The sequence below is a fragment of the Diceros bicornis genome, chromosome 24, assembly GCF_020826845.1.
Source record: "Diceros bicornis minor isolate mBicDic1 chromosome 24, mDicBic1.mat.cur, whole genome shotgun sequence".
Taxonomy (NCBI): Eukaryota; Metazoa; Chordata; class Mammalia; order Perissodactyla; family Rhinocerotidae; genus Diceros; species Diceros bicornis.
In genome coordinates, this window is record NC_080763.1 from 38,276,065 (window position 1) to 38,295,040 (window position 18,976).

At 54.4% G+C, this 18,976-nt stretch overlaps 1 protein-coding gene across 1 annotated transcript in view; it reads left to right on the forward strand.

The window, feature by feature from the left end:
• The first annotated feature begins 10,884 nt into the window (after nucleotides 1-10,884).
• The window catches only part of RIN3 (Ras and Rab interactor 3), a 125,222-nt gene continuing 117,130 nt past the window's right edge, over nucleotides 10,885-18,976 (forward strand). The window contains exon 1 of the mRNA XM_058567577.1: nucleotides 10,885-11,175. Within this exon, the coding sequence (XP_058423560.1) occupies nucleotides 11,132-11,175 (44 nt within the window). The 5' untranslated portion in view covers nucleotides 10,885-11,131. The remainder of the gene's footprint in view (nucleotides 11,176-18,976) is intronic.

The window sequence follows — 18,976 nt, forward strand, 5'->3', positions numbered from 1 at the left end:
GGGGGAGCAGAGGGCCAAGGGCTTTTGTGACAGTCTCTCTGACTCAGTGTTAGTCAGGCTCCTCTGAACTCGCTTCTCAATGAGGCCCTGACTTTTGGGCTGCCATGTTCATCTCTGCATCGTCCAATTTTAGCAAGAATCCCGCTAAGTCAGTGTTGCCCGAATCCCTCATCCTCCATACTGGTCACCCTCAACGTCTGATCAGGGTCCTCCTCCTCCACTGACCCCGGGGGACATCTGATCTCCTGGCCTGCCTTCAGCGAGAACCCTGCTGGGTCAGTTTAGCCAAAATCCTCCTGAACCCTGATGTTTCCTCTTAGTGATTTTCCCTCCACTGACCCCCACCCTGCTCCTTGGACATAAATTCCCACTTTTCCATGTTGTATTCAAATTTGAGCCCAATCTTTCTCCCACACTATAAGACCCCATTGCAGTGCATATGCCCCATATGCCCATCGCAGTGACCCTCGTTGAATAAAGTCTGCCTTGCTCTTTAACGAGTATCATGAGTAATTGTTTCTTTAACACTTACCCCACTCCGCCCTGGGGCCTCTGAGAGGAGGCGCTGTGCGTGGTGGTCAGAGCCCACGGGGCAGCCAGCAGAGTCCCAGGGCGGGCAGCACGACCAGGCACGCAGAGAGGCTGCTCCCCAGGTGCAGGGCCCAGCGCGCCCCCCAGGGGGGGCTGCTGACCTGCAAGCCGGGGCAGACCTGGGCCTCTAGCCCAGGGAACTGGATGTGGCCGAGGCTGAGGGGTCCAAGGGCCAGCGAGGCTCCCTGAGGCTGAGCCAGGTGTAGTGCTGTGACCAGGCCAGGACTGTCCCCGTGCAGCACTGAAAGTCGCATGTCCTGGGAAACCCCTCAGGCCGGGGCAGACTCAGATGGTTGGTCTCCCCAGGCCAGGGTCAGGTTCGCGGGCATGCGACCCGTGCAGTCACAAGAGCCCATGCTGAGAGGGTCCCACAGTGAGAAGGGTCTCGTGCTTGGTTTAACGGTCTGCTGTCATCTTGAAATCTGCAACACTTTCTGACCAAGGGGTTGCACGTTTTCACTTTCCACTGGGTCACACACATCATGTAGCAGCCCTGCCCTCAGCCAAGTTCCCTGTGAGGACCACACCCTGCAGTGGCAGCATCTGAGGCTTCCGTGGACGAGACCCTGGGAAGCGGGGACACCACACCCTCCTTTCTGGTCCTCTACATCACCTTGTCCAAGGCGGCATTAATTAATGGCAGCTGAACTGAACCCAAACTTCCCCAAACTTCCCCTGCCCAGGGGCAGGGCACGGGGTGGAAGGCACTGCAGAGTCCACGGAGCTGGGCACCTGTTCTACTCTTATAAAAATCAGTAAAGGAAAAAAAAATTAGTCAATAAAGGGAAATTGACATTTGTCACAAGCCTTACTACTCTATATACACTGTGAGCCACCTTCCATATAATCATCACAAGCAGCTGTGGGGTAGGATGCCTCCACCTGTCTTCCAGAAAAGGAAACCTGGGCCCAGAGAGGCTAAGAACCTTGCCCAAGGTCACACAGCGGGCAAGAGCGGAGCTGAGATGGCACAGGACTGTGCTGTGTGATGCTGAAGCAGCCAGAGCAGCTGTCCCCCCAGCACCCAGCCCACCCCATAGCAGCTCTTCAAGGAAATGAGTCCACTGTTGGGATGCTCTTACCTGAGGTTCCAGGAGCTTCCTGCTGAGTGGGCACCTTTCTGGGGACGCTCACTCGGGGTGACAGCAGGAGCCCAGGCTGGGCCGTGACCCAACCCCACTAGCGTTGGGGTTTCCTCTCAGATGGACTGGCCTGCTGCCCCCTGTGACTTTAAATGAAGCAGCATGACTTTTCTTCCGAGGAAGAAGGCCGGAGGACACCACGCTTGATTTTCAGGGGAAGTAAATAGCCTCGAATGGGGGAAGTGAGATAAGAATAAATCACTACTCACCCCCAAGTAGTTACAGAACATCTTTTGGCCAAGCACCCTCTACAAGGAAGTATAAGATACAGACCTCGCCTCGAGGCCAAAGATAAATGAGGAAGATTAGCAACTATTAGCAATTAGAGTCGCTCTCGCTCTCGCTGGCTCTCGAGGTGGGCACTGAAGCTTTCTGAGGTAGTAATTCATTTTTCCCTCATCACTATCTTGAGAGGCAAGTAGGGTCTTACCTCCAGGCCCTTACTCACACAGTCACCTCCCCCTCGGATGCCCTTCCCTTATTTCTACCTGTTGAAATCTTACTCCAGGAGAATGCCAAAGAACAGTGGCTTAGACAGGATGGGATTTTATTTCTCTCTCACATAGCAGACGAGGGTGCTCAGTCCAGGCTGGTGTGGCACTCCATGGCGTCGGTGACCCAGCCTCCTTCTCTGTTTTTGCTCTGTCTTCCTCAGCGTAGGGCTTCTGCCTCATAGTCCAAAATGGCTGCCGACCTTCATCTTGACTGCAACCTCATGAGAGATCCTGAGTCAGACCCAACTGGTTAAGTTCCTCCCGAGTTACTGACCCATGGAAACTGTAAGATTAAAAAAAAAAAATGCTTATTGTTGTTTAAAGCTGTTAAATGTGGGGGTAATTCGTTATGCATCAATGGGTAACTAATACCCTGTGGATACAGGTTTTATTTCATTTATTCACCTGTCCTGAGCTCCCAACCCTGGGCACACGTGGATGAATCGGACATGGTTAAAGATTGCCTACCAGAACATGAGGCGTTCCTCAGGGGAGGGGACAGAAATCGTGTCATGTGTGTCCTTGCCCTTGGAACTCTCTCCCCACCTTGACGCACAGTAGGGTCACAGAACCTGGCACACAGTGGGGGCTCTGCTTCCCGGAGAACAGCCTCAGCCACCTGGCTTGCCTTCTGGTTCATGAGCCAACTGAGAGATGATGAGTTGCTAATGCTCGATCATCTGGCCTCTTGTCAAAAATGTGTATTTGTTTCCCAGAAGTCACTGTTTCGGTCTCTTTCCATTCCTTCACTCCAAGTGCTGCCAAGAGGAGGGACCTGACAACCAGGCGAGTGGGAGTCTTTCCCGAGCCCGGCCGCCTTCCCCCACTCACAGCTGGTGTTAGGGGCTGAGTCCTTCAAGGCCCTGGAGGGCCGCCTCCTCCTCTAGGCTCCCCAGTCAGCCTTCACTGGGGGGAGGGAGCAAAGAAAATGATCTTGAAAAACGACTCCCTCATGCCGAATCTTTATGAACCACATTGTCAGAGCAACTTGAATGATGCTTATAACTCATGCCTTGTTTTCTTGAATAATAAAATACACAAGACTCTACAATAAATTCCACGGAGCCAAGTGATTCCCACAGAGTGCTTTCACTGACTTTTGCCAAACTCTTGTATCTGTAACCAACCATGGTTGCAATTGAGGAACAACAGGAATGCTGTAAATTGACATAGTATTGTCCACACTAGTGGGTACAATCAAAGCAAAACAATAAAGATGTAAGTCAGAACTTTACTCTTTCATTGATGACATGAATGACTTCTCTGCAGAATCAATGGTTTTTGAAAACTGGAAGAATATTTGCTTAATTTTTTGTACTTTTCGTAACACAATGACTAAAGATATGACATGCTTTTAAAAACAGCTTTTTTAAAGTGTAATTGACATGCAATAATTGTACATGTGTAAAGTGTACAATTTGATAAGTCTTAATATATATAAATATTCATGAAACTAGCACCACAATCAAAATAATGAATATATCAATCAACCCCAAATGTCTCCTCATGTATGGCCTTGTTGTCCTGGTCATTTCTACACAGATATAGTGGACACTGTTGGTTAATCTACCCAACATCCATTCTCTCCTTCCTTCCCAAGAGAATCTTAATTTTGATCAGATTTCAACCCCTCCCCAACATGGTCTAGGGGAAGGTCACCTGCAAGCCCAGGACCAAGTATGGATCTAATTACAGATCCTAATGACCTAAGTTGGCCAATCACACTATATGGACTTCTATCCATGCTGAGGAGACAGCCTTTTCCCCTTTCCTGCAGGATGGACCCAGAGACCATGATCACAGTTGCCACTGGAAACTGTCATGGAACCATAGGAGAACTAGCCTGAGGATGGAGTCAATGCTGAGGAGGCGAGAGCAGAGAGAGGGACCAAGCCTGAGTGATGGATGGCACTGTTGGGTCCCTGATGGTTTTGCTGCTGGGACTGCCTGTAAGAGGCAGCTTCCAAAGTGGCTCCCAATGATATCTGCCTCCTGGTCTTCACATCTTTGTTTAATCCCCTCCCCTTGAGTGTGGGCAGGACCTATGACTTGTTCCCAAGAGAATAGGGCAAGGGTGATGGAATGTCACTTCCAGATTAGGTTATGTAAGGCTGTGACGTCCATCTTGCTAGAAGACTCTCTCTTGCCTTCTCTGCTTGCACACTTTGATGAAGTAAGGTGCCATGTTGGAGAGTTCCACAGGGCAAGGCATTGAAGACGGCCTCCAGCAAACAGTCAGCAGGGAACCGAGGCCCCTCAAGAGATTGAATCCTGCCAACAACCATTTGCATTTGGAAGCAGATCCTTCCCTAGTTGAGCCTTCAGATGAGACCCCAGCCCTAGCAACAACTTGACTGCAGCCTGTGAGAGACCCTGAAGCAGAGGCAACCATCAAAATTGTGCCAAGACTCCCAACTCACAGAGATTGTAAGATAATAAATGTGTGTTGTTTTAAGGCACTAAATTTGGGGGTAATTTGTTACACAGCAATAGATAACTAATGCACTTCCCTATCTCCAGGCTTCAAGTTATGCAAGACAATCCCTTTCCTTCGTACTCAATCCACTCAGAGTCAGGACTTTCTGTCACTTAAACCCAAGAACATCCTCCTACGAGATGTCTCATCCCACTAGCATGAAAATTCCTCAAGGACAGGACCTCCATGACCTCCCAGTGCCTCACTGGTGTCACGATTTTGTAGACTCTATGAATTAAGGACATTCTTGACCCTAATTTTAGCTCATCTTCTGAAAGCACAAAGCAGGGACAATCCTCACAATGGCACAGAATCCAGAAATGGAGAAGCCTTTCTCCATGGTTACAAGTCGTTTTTATTTAGCCAGCAAGAGTTTATTAAGTGCCTGCTGTTTGTAGAACCCTCCACTGGATATTGGCCGGGGGGAGAGAAAAAATGAAAAAGTAAGTTGTATTTCCTGCTCCCAAGGAGCCTGCCCTCAGTGAAGGATAATTGAAGCCTGAGAACCTTATACGTAGTGTCTGGAAATATGTAACAAGTACAGGGGAAGAGGGCACTTTAGTTGGGAGCAGATAGGCTTCAGGGATGGACCTTGGAGTCAGATGAACAGACTCAGCTGGTTGTCTGGGTTCCCAGAGAAAGATCTTGGAAGCCTACAGTTTCTGCCGCAGTGATGGGTGGGGCTGGCCGAGGGGAAATGGGACACCAGGCAAGAAGCTGCCCCAATAATCCAGGTTGGGGGCTGGTTTAAAAGCTTTTCGGGGTATCTCCTCAGCTCATGAGCACCCTCTCTCTCTAAGATTGCCTACTGCTTCTGAGACAGACAAGATGTGCAGATTATCCTTCCAGAGAATGAGGAATTGAGACTGCAGGGGGCTGGTCAGTCTCTGTATAGCTGTGACTGAGACATGCAAACTTGGGGGTTGTGGGGTGCTCTGTCCTCAGAGAGGAAGGAAGAGAGACAGGGACCTGCACAGAGAGGACGATGAGACAGAATCCTAGAGAGTGATGCCTAAGACTGCTTGCGTGGTCCCTGGGGAGAGACCCAGAGCATGTTTGTCAGGGCCCCATCCCTTCCAGAACCTGGGGAATCCCTGAGTGCCCCGGGTTCCACGAGGCACAGCTGCACCTGTGTCAGATTCACCTTGCTGCCACATGGAGTCTTGGAGCAGACAGAGGTAAGGAGGCCCCCGTCAGATCCCAGGCCAGCCCCCATAGGGTGACCAGGCCCCCAGAAGGGCTTCTTTAGCCAGTATGATGTTTTAGAAATCAGAAACTGTCCTATAAAAATCCAGATTTCCAGTACTTTTTTTAAATTGTAAGACCTTGTATGCCCAGGCCTGCATCCTGCTGAGCAGCTGTCAGTGAGAACCGAGAAGAGGCTGCCACTTTCGCCAGACCTGGTCTCCAGGTGACCCCAGCCCCTGCCCAGTGGGCGCAGACATTTTGTTCCTGGCTGACCCCGAGGATACTGACTGCTTTTGCAATAATAAAGTTCCCTCCCTCTTTTTAAAGATTTCTCCAAAGTAACAGAGAATGGAGTTGTGAGGGCTTGTTGGGAGTCAGAAGAAGATGGAAAAAAGCCATAGAATGAGCTATTTTTGCAAATCCAAATATCTCAAACAGCAACCACTTTATCATATTTCACGATATTGCCAGTCAGGAATTCAGGCAGGGTTTGTCCAGGGACTCTCCTGTGCCATATGGTGTGGACACAGGTCACTGCATGGTATTTAGCTAGCAGATGGGCTGGTCTGGAGGGTCCAAGATGGCTTCACTCACACCTCTGATGCCTTGGTTGATCTGCCCGAGGTTCCCAGCCAGAGGCCGAGGAGGAGTTGAGCCCAGTTTGTCTGATTCCACAGCTCTGCCCTCCTGCCCCTCCCCCAGCCCTTCTCCACGCCCCAGCAGCTGACCCACGGGGACTCTACATCCGTAGGGACCGACCAATGGGCTCCCAAGCCCCCTGCCTTCCAGCTGGCTTTGGCAATTGGGGGGCGCACTGCAGGAGGTTGGAGGGAGGGAGGAAAGTCAGAGTATATATTTTCTTGGCTGTGTCCCTGGACTGAGGGTCTCTGCTCCCCTCCCCTGTGGTCTTTCTACAGGACAGAACTCTCTGCTTCTGCTTTTGGTAACCACCCCCTCTCCTCATCTTCGGGCTGAGGAAGGTAACAGGAGGGTTACTGCACCCTCCTTTCTAATTCCCCGCCTACACCTTTATTAAACCCTCCTCAAATGATCCCCGTCAGAAGTGCTATTTGTTTCCCGTGAGATCTGACTGATGCATTAAGGGCCTTAGTCACAGTATAAATAATAGCTGATACTTATTGAGCACTATGCCAGGATATGTTCTAAGCCCCTTACCTACATTAGTTCATGCAACCCTCACGGCAGCCCTACGAGGTAGGCACTGTTACTATCCCATCTCACAGATGAGGAAACTCAAGCACAGAGAGGCAAAGCCACCTGCCTAAAGTTACACAGCCACCAAGTGGCAGCGCTGGGATTTGAACCTGGGCAGTCTGCCTCAAGGCCTGCTTTCATCGACTGCTCCTTATAGGTGGGAAACTTGTGTTGAAAGAACATGTTCTGTTTCCTTAAAGGCTCTTATCCAACTCAGGGCAAGGTTTGGGGGGTTTTGAAAAGGAAGACTGTGCCATGAGACTTTTTTTTTCACTAATAGCCCCCAGAAATTCCAGCGAGGCTTGGAGTTGACCTCCTGGGTGACCTTCCCCTGAGAATTCCCACACTCCTCCTCGGGACTGGGTCGATTTGTCCTCCTCTGTGTGGAGGGAGGAGGAGAACGAGGAGCATGTGGAGGTGACAGCACCCCATGAGGACCCTAGAGATGCCAACCAGCCTCTTATATCTGGGGGCAGTAAGTCGAAGGTTTATCTCTTCTTCCTAGAGTCCTGCCACTACTTGGCGTCCTCCAGACCCAGCGGGAGTGGAAGATGGAGGGAGGGGCTGCAGTCGTGGAGAGCCTGGAGGCTTTGGGTGACGACTAACAGAAACCCGACTCAGATTGTGTTTGAGTTTTTAAAAAAGGAAAAGAAAATAAAAAGGACTGTGTTGGTTCTTGTCACTGAGACGTCTAATGGGGCAGCTGGCTTTAAGCATGTCAGAATCCAGGCCTCAAGGGATGTCACTAGGGCACAGTCTCTCTCTGCACTGCTTCCCTTCATCTTGGCTTTCTTCTCGAGTACAATTTTACCACATGGTGGCCCAGGTGGCTATTGGGCTTCCCTAAGTTTATACTGTTCCAGCTTGAGGTCAGCTTGGGGTTGGGGGAGACTGCTGACGGTCCCTGACAGCACCAACAAAAAGTCCCAGGGAGGGATCTTATTGGTCCAATTTGGGGCATGTGCTCATGCATGAACCAATCATTGTGCTTGGTGAGTGTAGGGCTCTGATCGGCCAGACCAGAATCACGTGTTCCCTCTAAAGTGGGGATAGGGGGTCGTCTTCTCCACCTGAACCCAACTGGGGAGAGGTGGCTCCTCAAAGGGACACCAGGTAGTGGGGTACTGTTAACAAAAAAAGGCGAGGGTAGGGGGAAGGAGCTTGCTGAGGGCAAGCTTGGCAGAGGCCACAGCTTAAAGGGGCTGCTCAGATTTCTGGAATCTTGGCAACCTCCTCTTTGGTCAGTTACTAGCAACAAGGTCAGCGTGGGGCCTCATCTGGTGTCCACCTTCCAGAGCAGGTGAGCAGTGGGCCTCTGTGGGGACCTGATGAGAGCCTTGGGGCTGGTCCCCTGGAACCCAGGCTTTAAGGGACTTGTCTTGAGTTTCTCAGCAGTGGTCCAGGGAGCTGAAGGAAATCTTTATTTGGGGGGGGACATGGAAAAGCGGGGTTACTCACGGTGTAGGTCAGCCTGGAAGGGCCTAAAGGACTGTTCTAGGTGTGATAGTTGGATAGACCTCATCCCTGGGGCCCAGGGAGGCCTGGGAGTAGCCTACGGGCTTGTTTTAGCAAGAGCAAAGGACTAATAATGGTACCCTGGAGGGAATGCCACCTTGCCACTCCATCTTTATTCATCACTTTCACAGATGAGACAGCTGGGGCACCAGGAGGTGATTGGCCTGAGATTCCCAGCTGAAAGTCCTTGGACTTGAAAACAAGTCCGTCCCCAAAGCCGATGTTTTCAAACAGGAAGCTCCAGCCCTGTCCAGGGAGATGTGGAGAAGATGATTCTTGTCCAGGGAGGAGACAGGCTAGCCTCTGGGGGAGAGGAAAGGTCAATGGAGCATGGTTATGACCTAATGAGAGGGCCAGTAGGGATCTGGGCAGTGGAGGAAGTGATGTGGCCGGAGTAGTCCAGGTGGCCTCCTGGAGGCTGTGTTTTTAAAATAAAATAACAGTTTAATTGAGATATAATTCACACACTATACAATTCACCCACTTAAAGTATATAATTCAATGGTTTTTAGCATAGCCACAAAGTTGTGCAACCATCACCACAATCGTTGTTAGAACAGTTTCTTTGCCGCTCCCCGAAAATCCCCTGTAACCACGAGCAGTCACTCCCCATTCTCGTCTCTTCCCCCAGCCTCTAGCAACCACCGATTTACCTTCTGTCTCTATGGATTCTGGACATTTCATATAAATGGAATCTTACAATACGTGGTCCTTTTGTGACTGGCTTCTTTCATTGGCGTAATGTTTTCTAGGTTCATCCACATTGTAGCGTGTGTCAGTACTTCATTCCTTTTTATGGCCGAATAATATTCCATTGTATGGATATACAACATTTTGTTTATCCATTCTTCAGTTGATGGACGTTTGGATGGTTTCCACTTTTTGGCTATTATGAATAATGCTGCTGTGAACATTCATGTACAAATTTTTATGTGAACATACATGTTATTTCTCTTGGGCATACACCCAGGAGTGGAACTGCTGGGTCATGTGGTGAGTCTATGTTTCACCTTCTGACAAACTGCCAGACTGTTTCCCAAAGCAGCTGCACCATTTTCCATTCCCACCAGGAGGCTGCACTTTTCATGTATTTATGGACGTGCATTCTTTTCTCTCTAACTGCTGCCAGGCTGACATGGCATGAACACCAGGAGAGATGGGGAGGAGGGTGTGAGGGGAGAGCCCAGGGCAGAGGCGTGGCGGGCAAAGAGGCCCCCTGATGCTTTTACCAGAGCCCCGGGCTTCAGTCCCATCTGCACCTCAACTTGCTGTGTGGCCTCGGACGAGTCACCTCCTCTCTTTGAGTCTCAGTTTCCTTATCTATAAAATGAAGGCGTTAGACCAGTGGGTCTCAACTAGGGACATCTGGCAAAGGCAGGAGACATTTTTGGTTGTTGGAAGGAGAGGGTGATGCCCCTGGTATCTAGTGGGTAGATGCCAGGGATGCTGTTAACCATCCTACAATGCACAAGACGGCTCCAACAACAAAGCATTATCTGGCCCCAAATGTCGATGCCAAGGCAGAGAAACCCTGCATTAGACTGAGGTGACCCGGGAGGGTCCAGTCCTGCCCAGTCACTGTGAAATGCTCTGAGGGCAGCACCGGCTCAGGAGGCATTTTGGAGTGCCTGGGCACTTAGAAGAGAGGCCTCCCGGTCCCACGGGAGTTGCCGTGGATGTTGTATTTGTGTGAGCTGACTGGCTTTCTCCCTCCGCTCCTTTCTAGGTGTGGTCCCCAGGATAGGTGAATTAGATGCCTAGCTTGGGGGATGAACAGACTGCCTTGTGCGGTAGTGAGCTCATCGTTAGTGGAGGCATCCAAGAGGAGGCAGCATGGCCACCTGTCAGGGACGTGGAGGAGGCGCCCTGCCTCTGGTCCGGGGCTTCCTCTGGGCGATTTTGAGGCTTCTTCAGGCGGGAGGCCAGGCCGTGGATGCCAGTCGGGCGAATGCCCAGCGCAGAGCTCTTGGTCTCCCCACCTGCGGTCCGCGGCCGGGGCGGGCAGCAGCGGGAAGCGCCTTCCTTCCCACGCGACTCTTGGCCAAGTTGGAGACGTTCCTCTAAGTTTCCCTCCCGGGTCTCCGGGGGCCGCCCGGGCCGCCGCCCCAGCCCGCGAGGCAGCACCCGCGGTGGGGCGCCCGCACCGGCGCACGGCCGGACACCGCCCGCCGCCAGGCTCGGCCCCGGGGGCGCGGCCGCCGGCTTCCGTGAGCCCCAGGGGGGCTCCGGGCCACGAGCCGCCGCCGCCAGGCTCTTGACGAGAACCCCTTGACCACCAGGGCCAGCCTCTTCCTGAAAGCCCCGCTCGCCCGATACAGGAAGTGGAAGGGAGCGAGCGCTCCGAGCGCAGCGGCGGCGCCGGCGGTTCCCCACTCGGCGCGGGGCTGGCGGCGGCCGCCCGGGCCCTTCCCGAGGGCCAGCGCCAGGGCCATGCCGGCGCCCGGGCCACCGCGGCCCGCGCCGCCCCGCGCCTGAGCCGCTCCGATCCCCGTGCCCGAGCTGCCGGCGGCATGATCCGACAGGCCGGGGCGCCCGCGTGCGGCGACCCCGCGGGGTAAGTCCGGGGCGGGCGCGCCCTCCTCCCTCGGTGCCCCCGGGCCCCTCGGCCCGCGTCCTGGCCGCCCCGCTCCACCTCCCCGCCCCCGAGAGGGCTCGGAGCTCCCGGAGGAGCCCCGGCCGCGGGACCTGGGGGTGTCGGGCTGAGACGGAACCCACGGCTACGGCCAAGGCCGGACCCCCGGCTCCGCGCGGGAGGGGGCGGCCCTGGTGACTCTGCAGGACCCGGAGACTTGGCTAGACTTTTAAGCCCAGACGTCGCTCCCTGGAAAACTGGCGGCACGTTCGGAGGCTAGGCGGGCGGGTGCAAGAAGGGCGTCTCTACCTGTCAGAGCCGGGGCTGAGGGACTGTGTGGACACGGCTCCCTCCAGAGGCTCTTGTCCGCCTGAACTTTAGATGCAATCACGCGCGGTCCGGGCCCAGCCAGCCGCCCGCACCCGCCGCTCCGCCTGCGTCCCCGCGCGCGTCCTCGGGCGCTGGCGCCTGGCCGGGCTTGGGGCGGGGCACCGGGATCCCCGTAACTTCAGGCGCCCGCGACCCAACGGCTGACCAGACCGCCTAGACCGAAGACCCACCGGGATCCCCTCCCCCGCCCCTCTGGCGGGTCCGGGAACGGTGACCTACGGACCGGCCTTTGCAAGCCTGGCGCTTGGGGAGGGTCCAGGGCGCACGGGTTTGCGGGAGCCCCGGGGAGAAGGCACAGCTTGGAGTGCGTGAAGCCTGACCGGTTTGGGAACTGGCTTTCGAGAGGGGTCTCTAGTGTCAAGTATCACGTCCCCCACCCCCATCTCGCAACCTCGGGCTTCTGGACGTTGCTCTGGCTTCGCTCCGCGGAGAAGGTTCCCTCGCCCAGCCCAGCCCAGCCCAGCCCAGCCCAGCCCAGCCCAGCCCAGCCCAGCCCAGCGGGCGTCCCGAGAAGCTTCAGGGAGTTGAGGAGGCTCCAGTTCGGAGGCAGATTCCTGGGAAAGACTCTTAGAATCTTTCTGGATGCCAAAGTTGGTGGGCGCCCCCGGGGAGCCATTCCTGGCTTTTTGGTTTAAAAGTCCCGGGCCTACTTCTGCGATGAACACCCAGCTGCTGTCTGGCCTAGCCTCCCTCCGTGACCACAGTTCCCAGGGCCCCAGTTCTCTGCTCTGTAAAACAAGATCAAGTTGGGTTGATCTTGTGCTGTCGGGATTGGGGGGCAGCTGGAGGTGACCGGCTCCCACTCTGCTGGGAAGGGTAGCCTGGAGGGGCCCTTCATCTCCTCTAGATCTGAATGCCTCCTTCCTCCCCCCTCTGCCCTGGCCTCCCCAGCCCGGAAATTCTGCCTGGATGCTTTCCCTTGGAAGGGACCTCTGGAAAGAAAAATGCCATCCGGTGGGAGGAACTGGAAATTCTGTTGGGGAAGGGGCCTCCCCAGGGGCAAGGATCTACCACGCCCAGTATTGCATTAAGGGGTGGAGCTAGGTGGAATTTGCCAGGGAGGGGTGGGAGTGAGGGGCCAGGGTCCTGACCTCTCCAACTTCCCATTTTTCATCCAGAGATGACCTGGCCTTCCTCACTTCCTCTTGCTGTTCTTTGTTCATTACTGGGCCAGTTATTTAACCGTTCTGTGCCTCAGTTTGCTTATCTATAAAATGAAGATAAGTAATAGTAACTACCCCTTACAGTTGTTTTGAGGGTTAAATGAGATAATGCAGAAAAAGAGTTTTGTACATTGGCCTGTAGAGTAAACTTTTAATAGTTATTATTACTGCTATTATTATTTGTTGAGTGTAACCCCTCTGTTTGCCAGCTGTTTACCTTTGGAGCAGAGACCTGACCTTTGCCTCATCTGTAAATTGGGGGTAAAAATAACACCTACTTCACAGGGTTGTTATGAGGACTGGATGAGTTAGCATTTAAGTAGCTGCCCACAGGCAGCTAAGGGTTAATGCATCGGCTCTGGCTTGCGTAGAACAGTGCCTGGCACACCCTAAGCATTGGATGAATATTGGTTTGTTGCTAAAAGCATCCCTTTATTTAAGAGGACCTTTGGGGTTGGAAGGGTTCTTAGATAGTATCTCATTTAACCTTGCACCAGTACAGGAATCCCTTCAACATTCCTGAAACATTCCTTGCATACCTCCAGTGACAGAGAGCTTGCCACCACTGTGGCAGCCCTTCTGAGAGGCAGATCCCTAAGAAAGGAATTCCTGAACTTGAGTTGCCATCTGCCTCCCTAACTTCCACCATCTGAGACTGACATCCCCTTGGCAGCCCAATGCTTCTTGACTCTCCAGTACAAGAAGGCAGTTCTCAGGTGCACCCTCTGCACCCCCTCTTCCCTGGGCTGCACAGCCACCTGATTACAGTGCCCAAAGATGAGGAGGAACCATCGTCTATGACCACTCACTGAGGGCTTGGTCCCGAGTCCTCAGCTGAGCTCATCTTTCCACCCGGCTTCCCGAAGCCCCCTCCTGCTCACTGGCAGGAGATGGATGTCAGACAGCCAGAGGAATGCCTCCCACTCTCACTCCCCAGGATGTGGCCCCTTGGGTGTCGGCCCCCTGGAATAGGAGTGTGAGGATCTTGGCAAGCAAGCTCTGTCTACTTCTTGTTGAACGCGCCTGCTGGGGAGAAAGAAAATGCAGACAGGCTGCCCAGGATCCTGGTTGCAGACACTTTTTCTCTCTCTGTTCAGGACTCTGCCATCCATTCAAGGTCTGTTGAATAGACAAATAGCGTCTGCATTAGGTGGGAGCGGGGGCCCAGCCTTAAACCAAGCCCCTGCCCCCTGGCAGCTGACGTTCCCAGGAGAATAGACAGAAAGTCAGGGTAAGTAAGGGCTGTGGGGAACCCGGAGGGATGGTTCTGGAGCAGGTGGTCAGGGAAGGCCACTCCAAGGAGGTGGCGTTTAGAGGAGGCCTGAAGGAAGAGGGGAGGGTGAGGCAAGTCCCTGGGGGCATGTGGTTGACCTGAACGGAATGTGAGGCCTGGGAGGCTGGAGGGGAGTGTGGGAGACAGGACAGCAGGAGGCTGGTAGCATGGGGTAAAGGCTTCGGAGAGCGCTCTGAGTGAACCAGGGGACCACGGTGAGGGTCGGTGGAGTGTTGCACAGGGGGTGACCTTATTTGGATTGGGGCGGCATTGAGGACAGACTGTAGGAGGACCAGAAGCAGAAACAGGGAGATCTGCAGGGAGGCCCCTGTGGTGGCCAGGAGAGAGGGCTGGTGGCCAGGATGGGGTGGGCAGTGGAGACGTGAGTAGAGCCACAGGCATTGCTGAGGGATTGGAAGTGAGGTGGGAGGGAGAGAGGCTGAGTCTGGTGGAGCTGTGACTGCCGAGGGGCCAGATGCCGAACCGTGTGGCAGGAGCACTGAGGGCGTGTGAGCTCAGAGCCCACACTTTCGTGTGTTTGATAAATTGAGGGTTGGCTCAAGATTTTATTTCAAAAAGGATTCCACTCTTGGAAAAAATGTGGCCATAGCAGACCTAATCCAATCCCCTAATTTAACAACAAGGAAACTGAGACCCAGAAATAGGAAATGCCTTACACAAGGCAGGGGAGCTAGAGGTGGAGCGGGGCCAAAACTCAGGTCTCCTGAGCCTTGGGCCTGCAAGGGGCTGCCGGGGCAAGGCCCCGGGGTTTGGGGAGCCCTGGCTTTCTGCCTCATGCCAGACGTAATGCAGGGTCTTGCTGACCCCCTGAGAGGAGCTCTCAACCACTCCAGGCTCCAAGTCAAGGGGCTCTCCAGGGCGGGGCCCACCCGGAGCAGGGGCTGTGATGAATTCTCCGTCCCAGCTCCAGGCTCTGCCTGCTGACCGGGGCTTCCTTGCTTTCAGGGGCTAATGCTCCCAGGTGGTCCTGGCTGGCGCTCAGCTGGGAGACCCACCCCCTTCCAGACCTTAAAGGAGACTCTGGCCCACAGGGAGCAAAGGCTTACCTCGCCAGCTCAGGCCCACCCTTCCGGGCCCTGAGAAGCCCCAGGGCCCCCCCCCATCCCCCCACCCTCCCACTCCCCCCCACCACCACCCCGAAAGCAGGTGGGAGTGCAGGGGTGTGGGCGTGGGGTCTGCTTGGGATCGGGGGCTCAGCACTTTGGTCCCTGGGGCCCTCCTCCCCTCTCCCCTTCCATTTGAGGCCCTGTTCTAGGCCTGCGTCCCTGTTTAGTGATCTTCACAGAGGCGGCAAGTGTCAAAAGCTTAAAACACTGCGAGGACACCTGCATTTTAATTCAGGCGATCAGGACATAGAAACGGAAACCAAGCAGGAATAGGTGTGATATTTGAAGGGGGGCCCACCCTGCCCCTCACTGCCCTCTCAGGCCTCCCTGGAGCTCCACTGTACAGACAGGAGGCTGAGCTGGCCCGCGGCGCCTCGCATCCACGGGGCGAGCAGAGGGAAGGGAAGAACGGGTGACAGCCAACCGCAAACTCCGTCCTTCCGAGCCCCGCGCAAATTCCAGCTGTCACGGCGAGGTCCTCCCGGGAGTGAGAGTGCTCCCCTCAGTTGGTGTCATCCAGGCAGTGACACATGAGCAGAACCAGGTCGGCAGCAATGTGGGGGGGCGGGGGGGGGGGAGCCGGAGCAAAGGCCCAGAGGTGGGGAAATGTAGGGGCTCCGAGGGGGGCGTCTACCCCTTGGTTATCAGATATCGGTGTTTGAGGGACCCCAGAAGGCAAGTTCTGGCCGGGGAGAGATTGAGGGAAAAGGGAGGAGAGTGAAGGGGGCTACCCACAGGGGTGTCCATCCTCAGGTCCGGTTACTCTAGGCGTTTGGGGCCCCCATGTGCCCAGAAAGAGCCCCAACGTGAGGAAGTGACCCAGAAAAGACCCAGACTTCCTGTGTACCCCCAGCTGTCTGCCCCCCTTGAGGGAGACACCTGTAGAAGGGAGCGAGGGGCCAGGAGTCATCTTGTTCTTGGCAAGTCGGCTTCGAGAGGGTTAGTGCTGCTCTGATGGCCAACTCCAGAACTTTAGGTTCATACAACTATTCCCCTGAAGCTGCTGTTTATCCTACGCCCCGGGGGTGTCCAAAACATGAGTGTTTCCTTTAAGACTGGAGCTAAAGATGAAAATCACAACTTCAATGACTTTTCTAAACTGTTGATCTCCCCTCCATCCCCCACCTCACAAATGAGCCCTCTTGGTGGTGTGGTCCTTGTAAGAGAGACAGAAGACAGCCGCTCCAGCCACTGTTGGGGTCTCTCAGGCCGAGTGGGGAAAGCACAGCCCCCTAATCATCCTTAGGCACCACAATCTCCTATGGAGAAGACCCCTCAAGGACCCCCCGTCCTCCATGCCCCATTCCAGTCCTGCATGAAGCCAACGCACAGCTTCACTTTTTCTGACCTCCCCGACATGCAGAACTGCCCATACCCTCCCGCCTTTACCCACGAAGATCCTTCTGGCTGGGATGCTGCCACCTCCTCCAGGAAGCCTTCCATCCACACCAGCTCACAGAGATTTCTCCTTTTTGAATACTCAAAAAACTTTGTGCATGAACGACTTATTTGCCAGCAGTTTTAGAGAAGCCAAAACCCATTTAATATCGTGTCTTCCTACTTAGATTATAAACTTCTGAATAAAAGGGATCTTTTCATGCATATCTTTCTGTTGTGCGCACAGTTGGCGTTCAGTAAATGCTAAGGATGATGATATACTGAATGGGATTCTAAAAATCGCCCCGCAGCCTTCTCTTTTGTGTCCTGAAGCACCTGAACTTCTGGAACTAGTTGCAGGGTGGCCCAGACCTCATGGTGGGGCCTGGTGAAGGGGCCCAGGACTGGGAGGTGAGGACCCCAACTCCCCTTCTGCAGCAGATGGTGACCCCCTGAGGCCACCACACCCCTCCCGCAGTTGGGAACGAGGAGGGCGGCTGGCCACTCAGGGAATTGAGTAGGGACCCTGGGTAGCCCCCCTCCCTTCATTTGATCCTCCCCAGCTGTGCACCCCTCACTTCGCTGGGGGGAGAGGCTGGGAGAAGGGGACGCCAGCTCTGGATCACAAACAGACGCTGCATCCTCAGCCAGAAGAACGGAGTTAGCTGGGTGTAGAGGTTCTGGGGAAATCCCAAATGCAGGTCTGTGGTCCACTGAGAAACTAGGAAAATGAGGGTGTTGTGTTGTGTTGTGTGTGTGTGTATATGATGCACGTATCAGCCGAGGTTGCCAAACCATCTTTTCTTGGGCAGAACTGTCTTTTATTCTGAGATTAGGTCTTTTTGCCGTATTAAGCCTGTTTTCTTTTATGAAATGATTTGGTAAATTGATGGTGGTTGTTAGTTTTTAATGTGTTTTTGGCAAAATAAAAGGCTGCTGAGGGAAAGTCTGAGAAACGCTGCTCTGTTTGCTTTGGTGGGATTTATCCGTTTGTGCCCCCCTTATCTCACTCCCGTCCCTGCCACACTTGGCAATCAGAGTCAGCCTAATTGTCTCGTCGTTGGCTGACTGGAAGGTGCTCGGGGTCTTGCATGCTGTGGGACATCAGTAGGGCGAGAGGCTCTCTCTAGGGTCCCGTGCCTTCTGGGGATTTGGGCCTGTGCTCTAGGAAGCAAGCCCCTTTCTCTCCCTGGGCCTCAGTTTCCCCATCTGAGAAATGAACTCGGTGATCTCTAAGGTCCCTGCTTGCTCTGACATTCACGTTCCCCCAGGTTGTGGCCATCAGGCCACAGAAGCTGGTGTCCTAGAGCAACACCGGGGCTCAGGGCATCCAGATGAGGCAGCCCTTGTTCCTTCTGATGGCTGGCAGGGCAGCCTGTGGAACAGTCTAGAACATACATGTACACTTTAATAAGAAACAAAGACCCAGGAAGAAGACTTCTGGGTTATCACCCTGACTGAGCGCCTGGAAGGAAATGTTTTTTCAGTGCTGTGGCTTTATTTTTGAAAATCTAGTTTAGAGAAAAGTGCACCGGTTTTGGGAGCCCACTTTGGGGAAAGGCCCCTGGCTTCCTGGTGGAGCTTGCTGAGTGGCCGGCGAGTTGGGAAGGTTGCGTTGGAGTGGCCTCTCTGAGGGTGACGATCCGTCAGGTGGTGCCTGCTCTGGCCATTTGGGGTGGGAGCTGTGGAGATGCTGGGAGATCGCAGGCGGGCTCATGTTGCGGGGGTCCTGGCTGGGCAGGCTGCCCCGTCAGGGTTTGAGAAGGACGAGGTCTAAGGGAAGGGTGGGGTCAGGCAGGCGCCCGAGCTGAGGGCAGGAACTCCCTGCCAGGCACGCCCAGTGCTGCCCTGAGATAGCCCATCCCTGTGCAGGTGGGGGCGGCCGATGACGCTGTGTGCCTCCCCCATCTCACACACACACACACACACACACACACACACACACGCATGCACGCACGCACATGCACACACGCGCATGCACACACACACACACAGTGTTACAGTCCCTTCCCCCCTGCCCGCGTGGCCTTGAGGGAGAAGAAAGCTGGTGGGTGGGTACAGAGGAGCCCCTCCCTCAGCCTGGGTGTCCCCAGGGTGGCAGGGAGGGCCATACTGACTCCATACCTCTGTGACTGTCTGCCCCGGGCCTTTGATAGATGAATCTAGAAGCCACCATCATGGCTGCCGCCTCTGGCTCTTTCCACCTGCTAGTCAGGTCCTCATGCGGCCGCAGGCACTGCTCCCCTCCACAGGGGTGGGGCTTGGAGGAGGCCGCCCTGGTGGCTGAAACAGCTCTCGCGTCAGGAGCTTCGAAAGGGGCAGCAGAGCCCCCTGCCCCCATCCTGCCCATAATTCTGGGGGTGCCCCTACCCCAATCTGTACATATTTGAAAGAACGAACAGGCCTGCTACAAATTGTCAGTTCCCTTTTAGAAGACACGGCCGGGGGAGCGG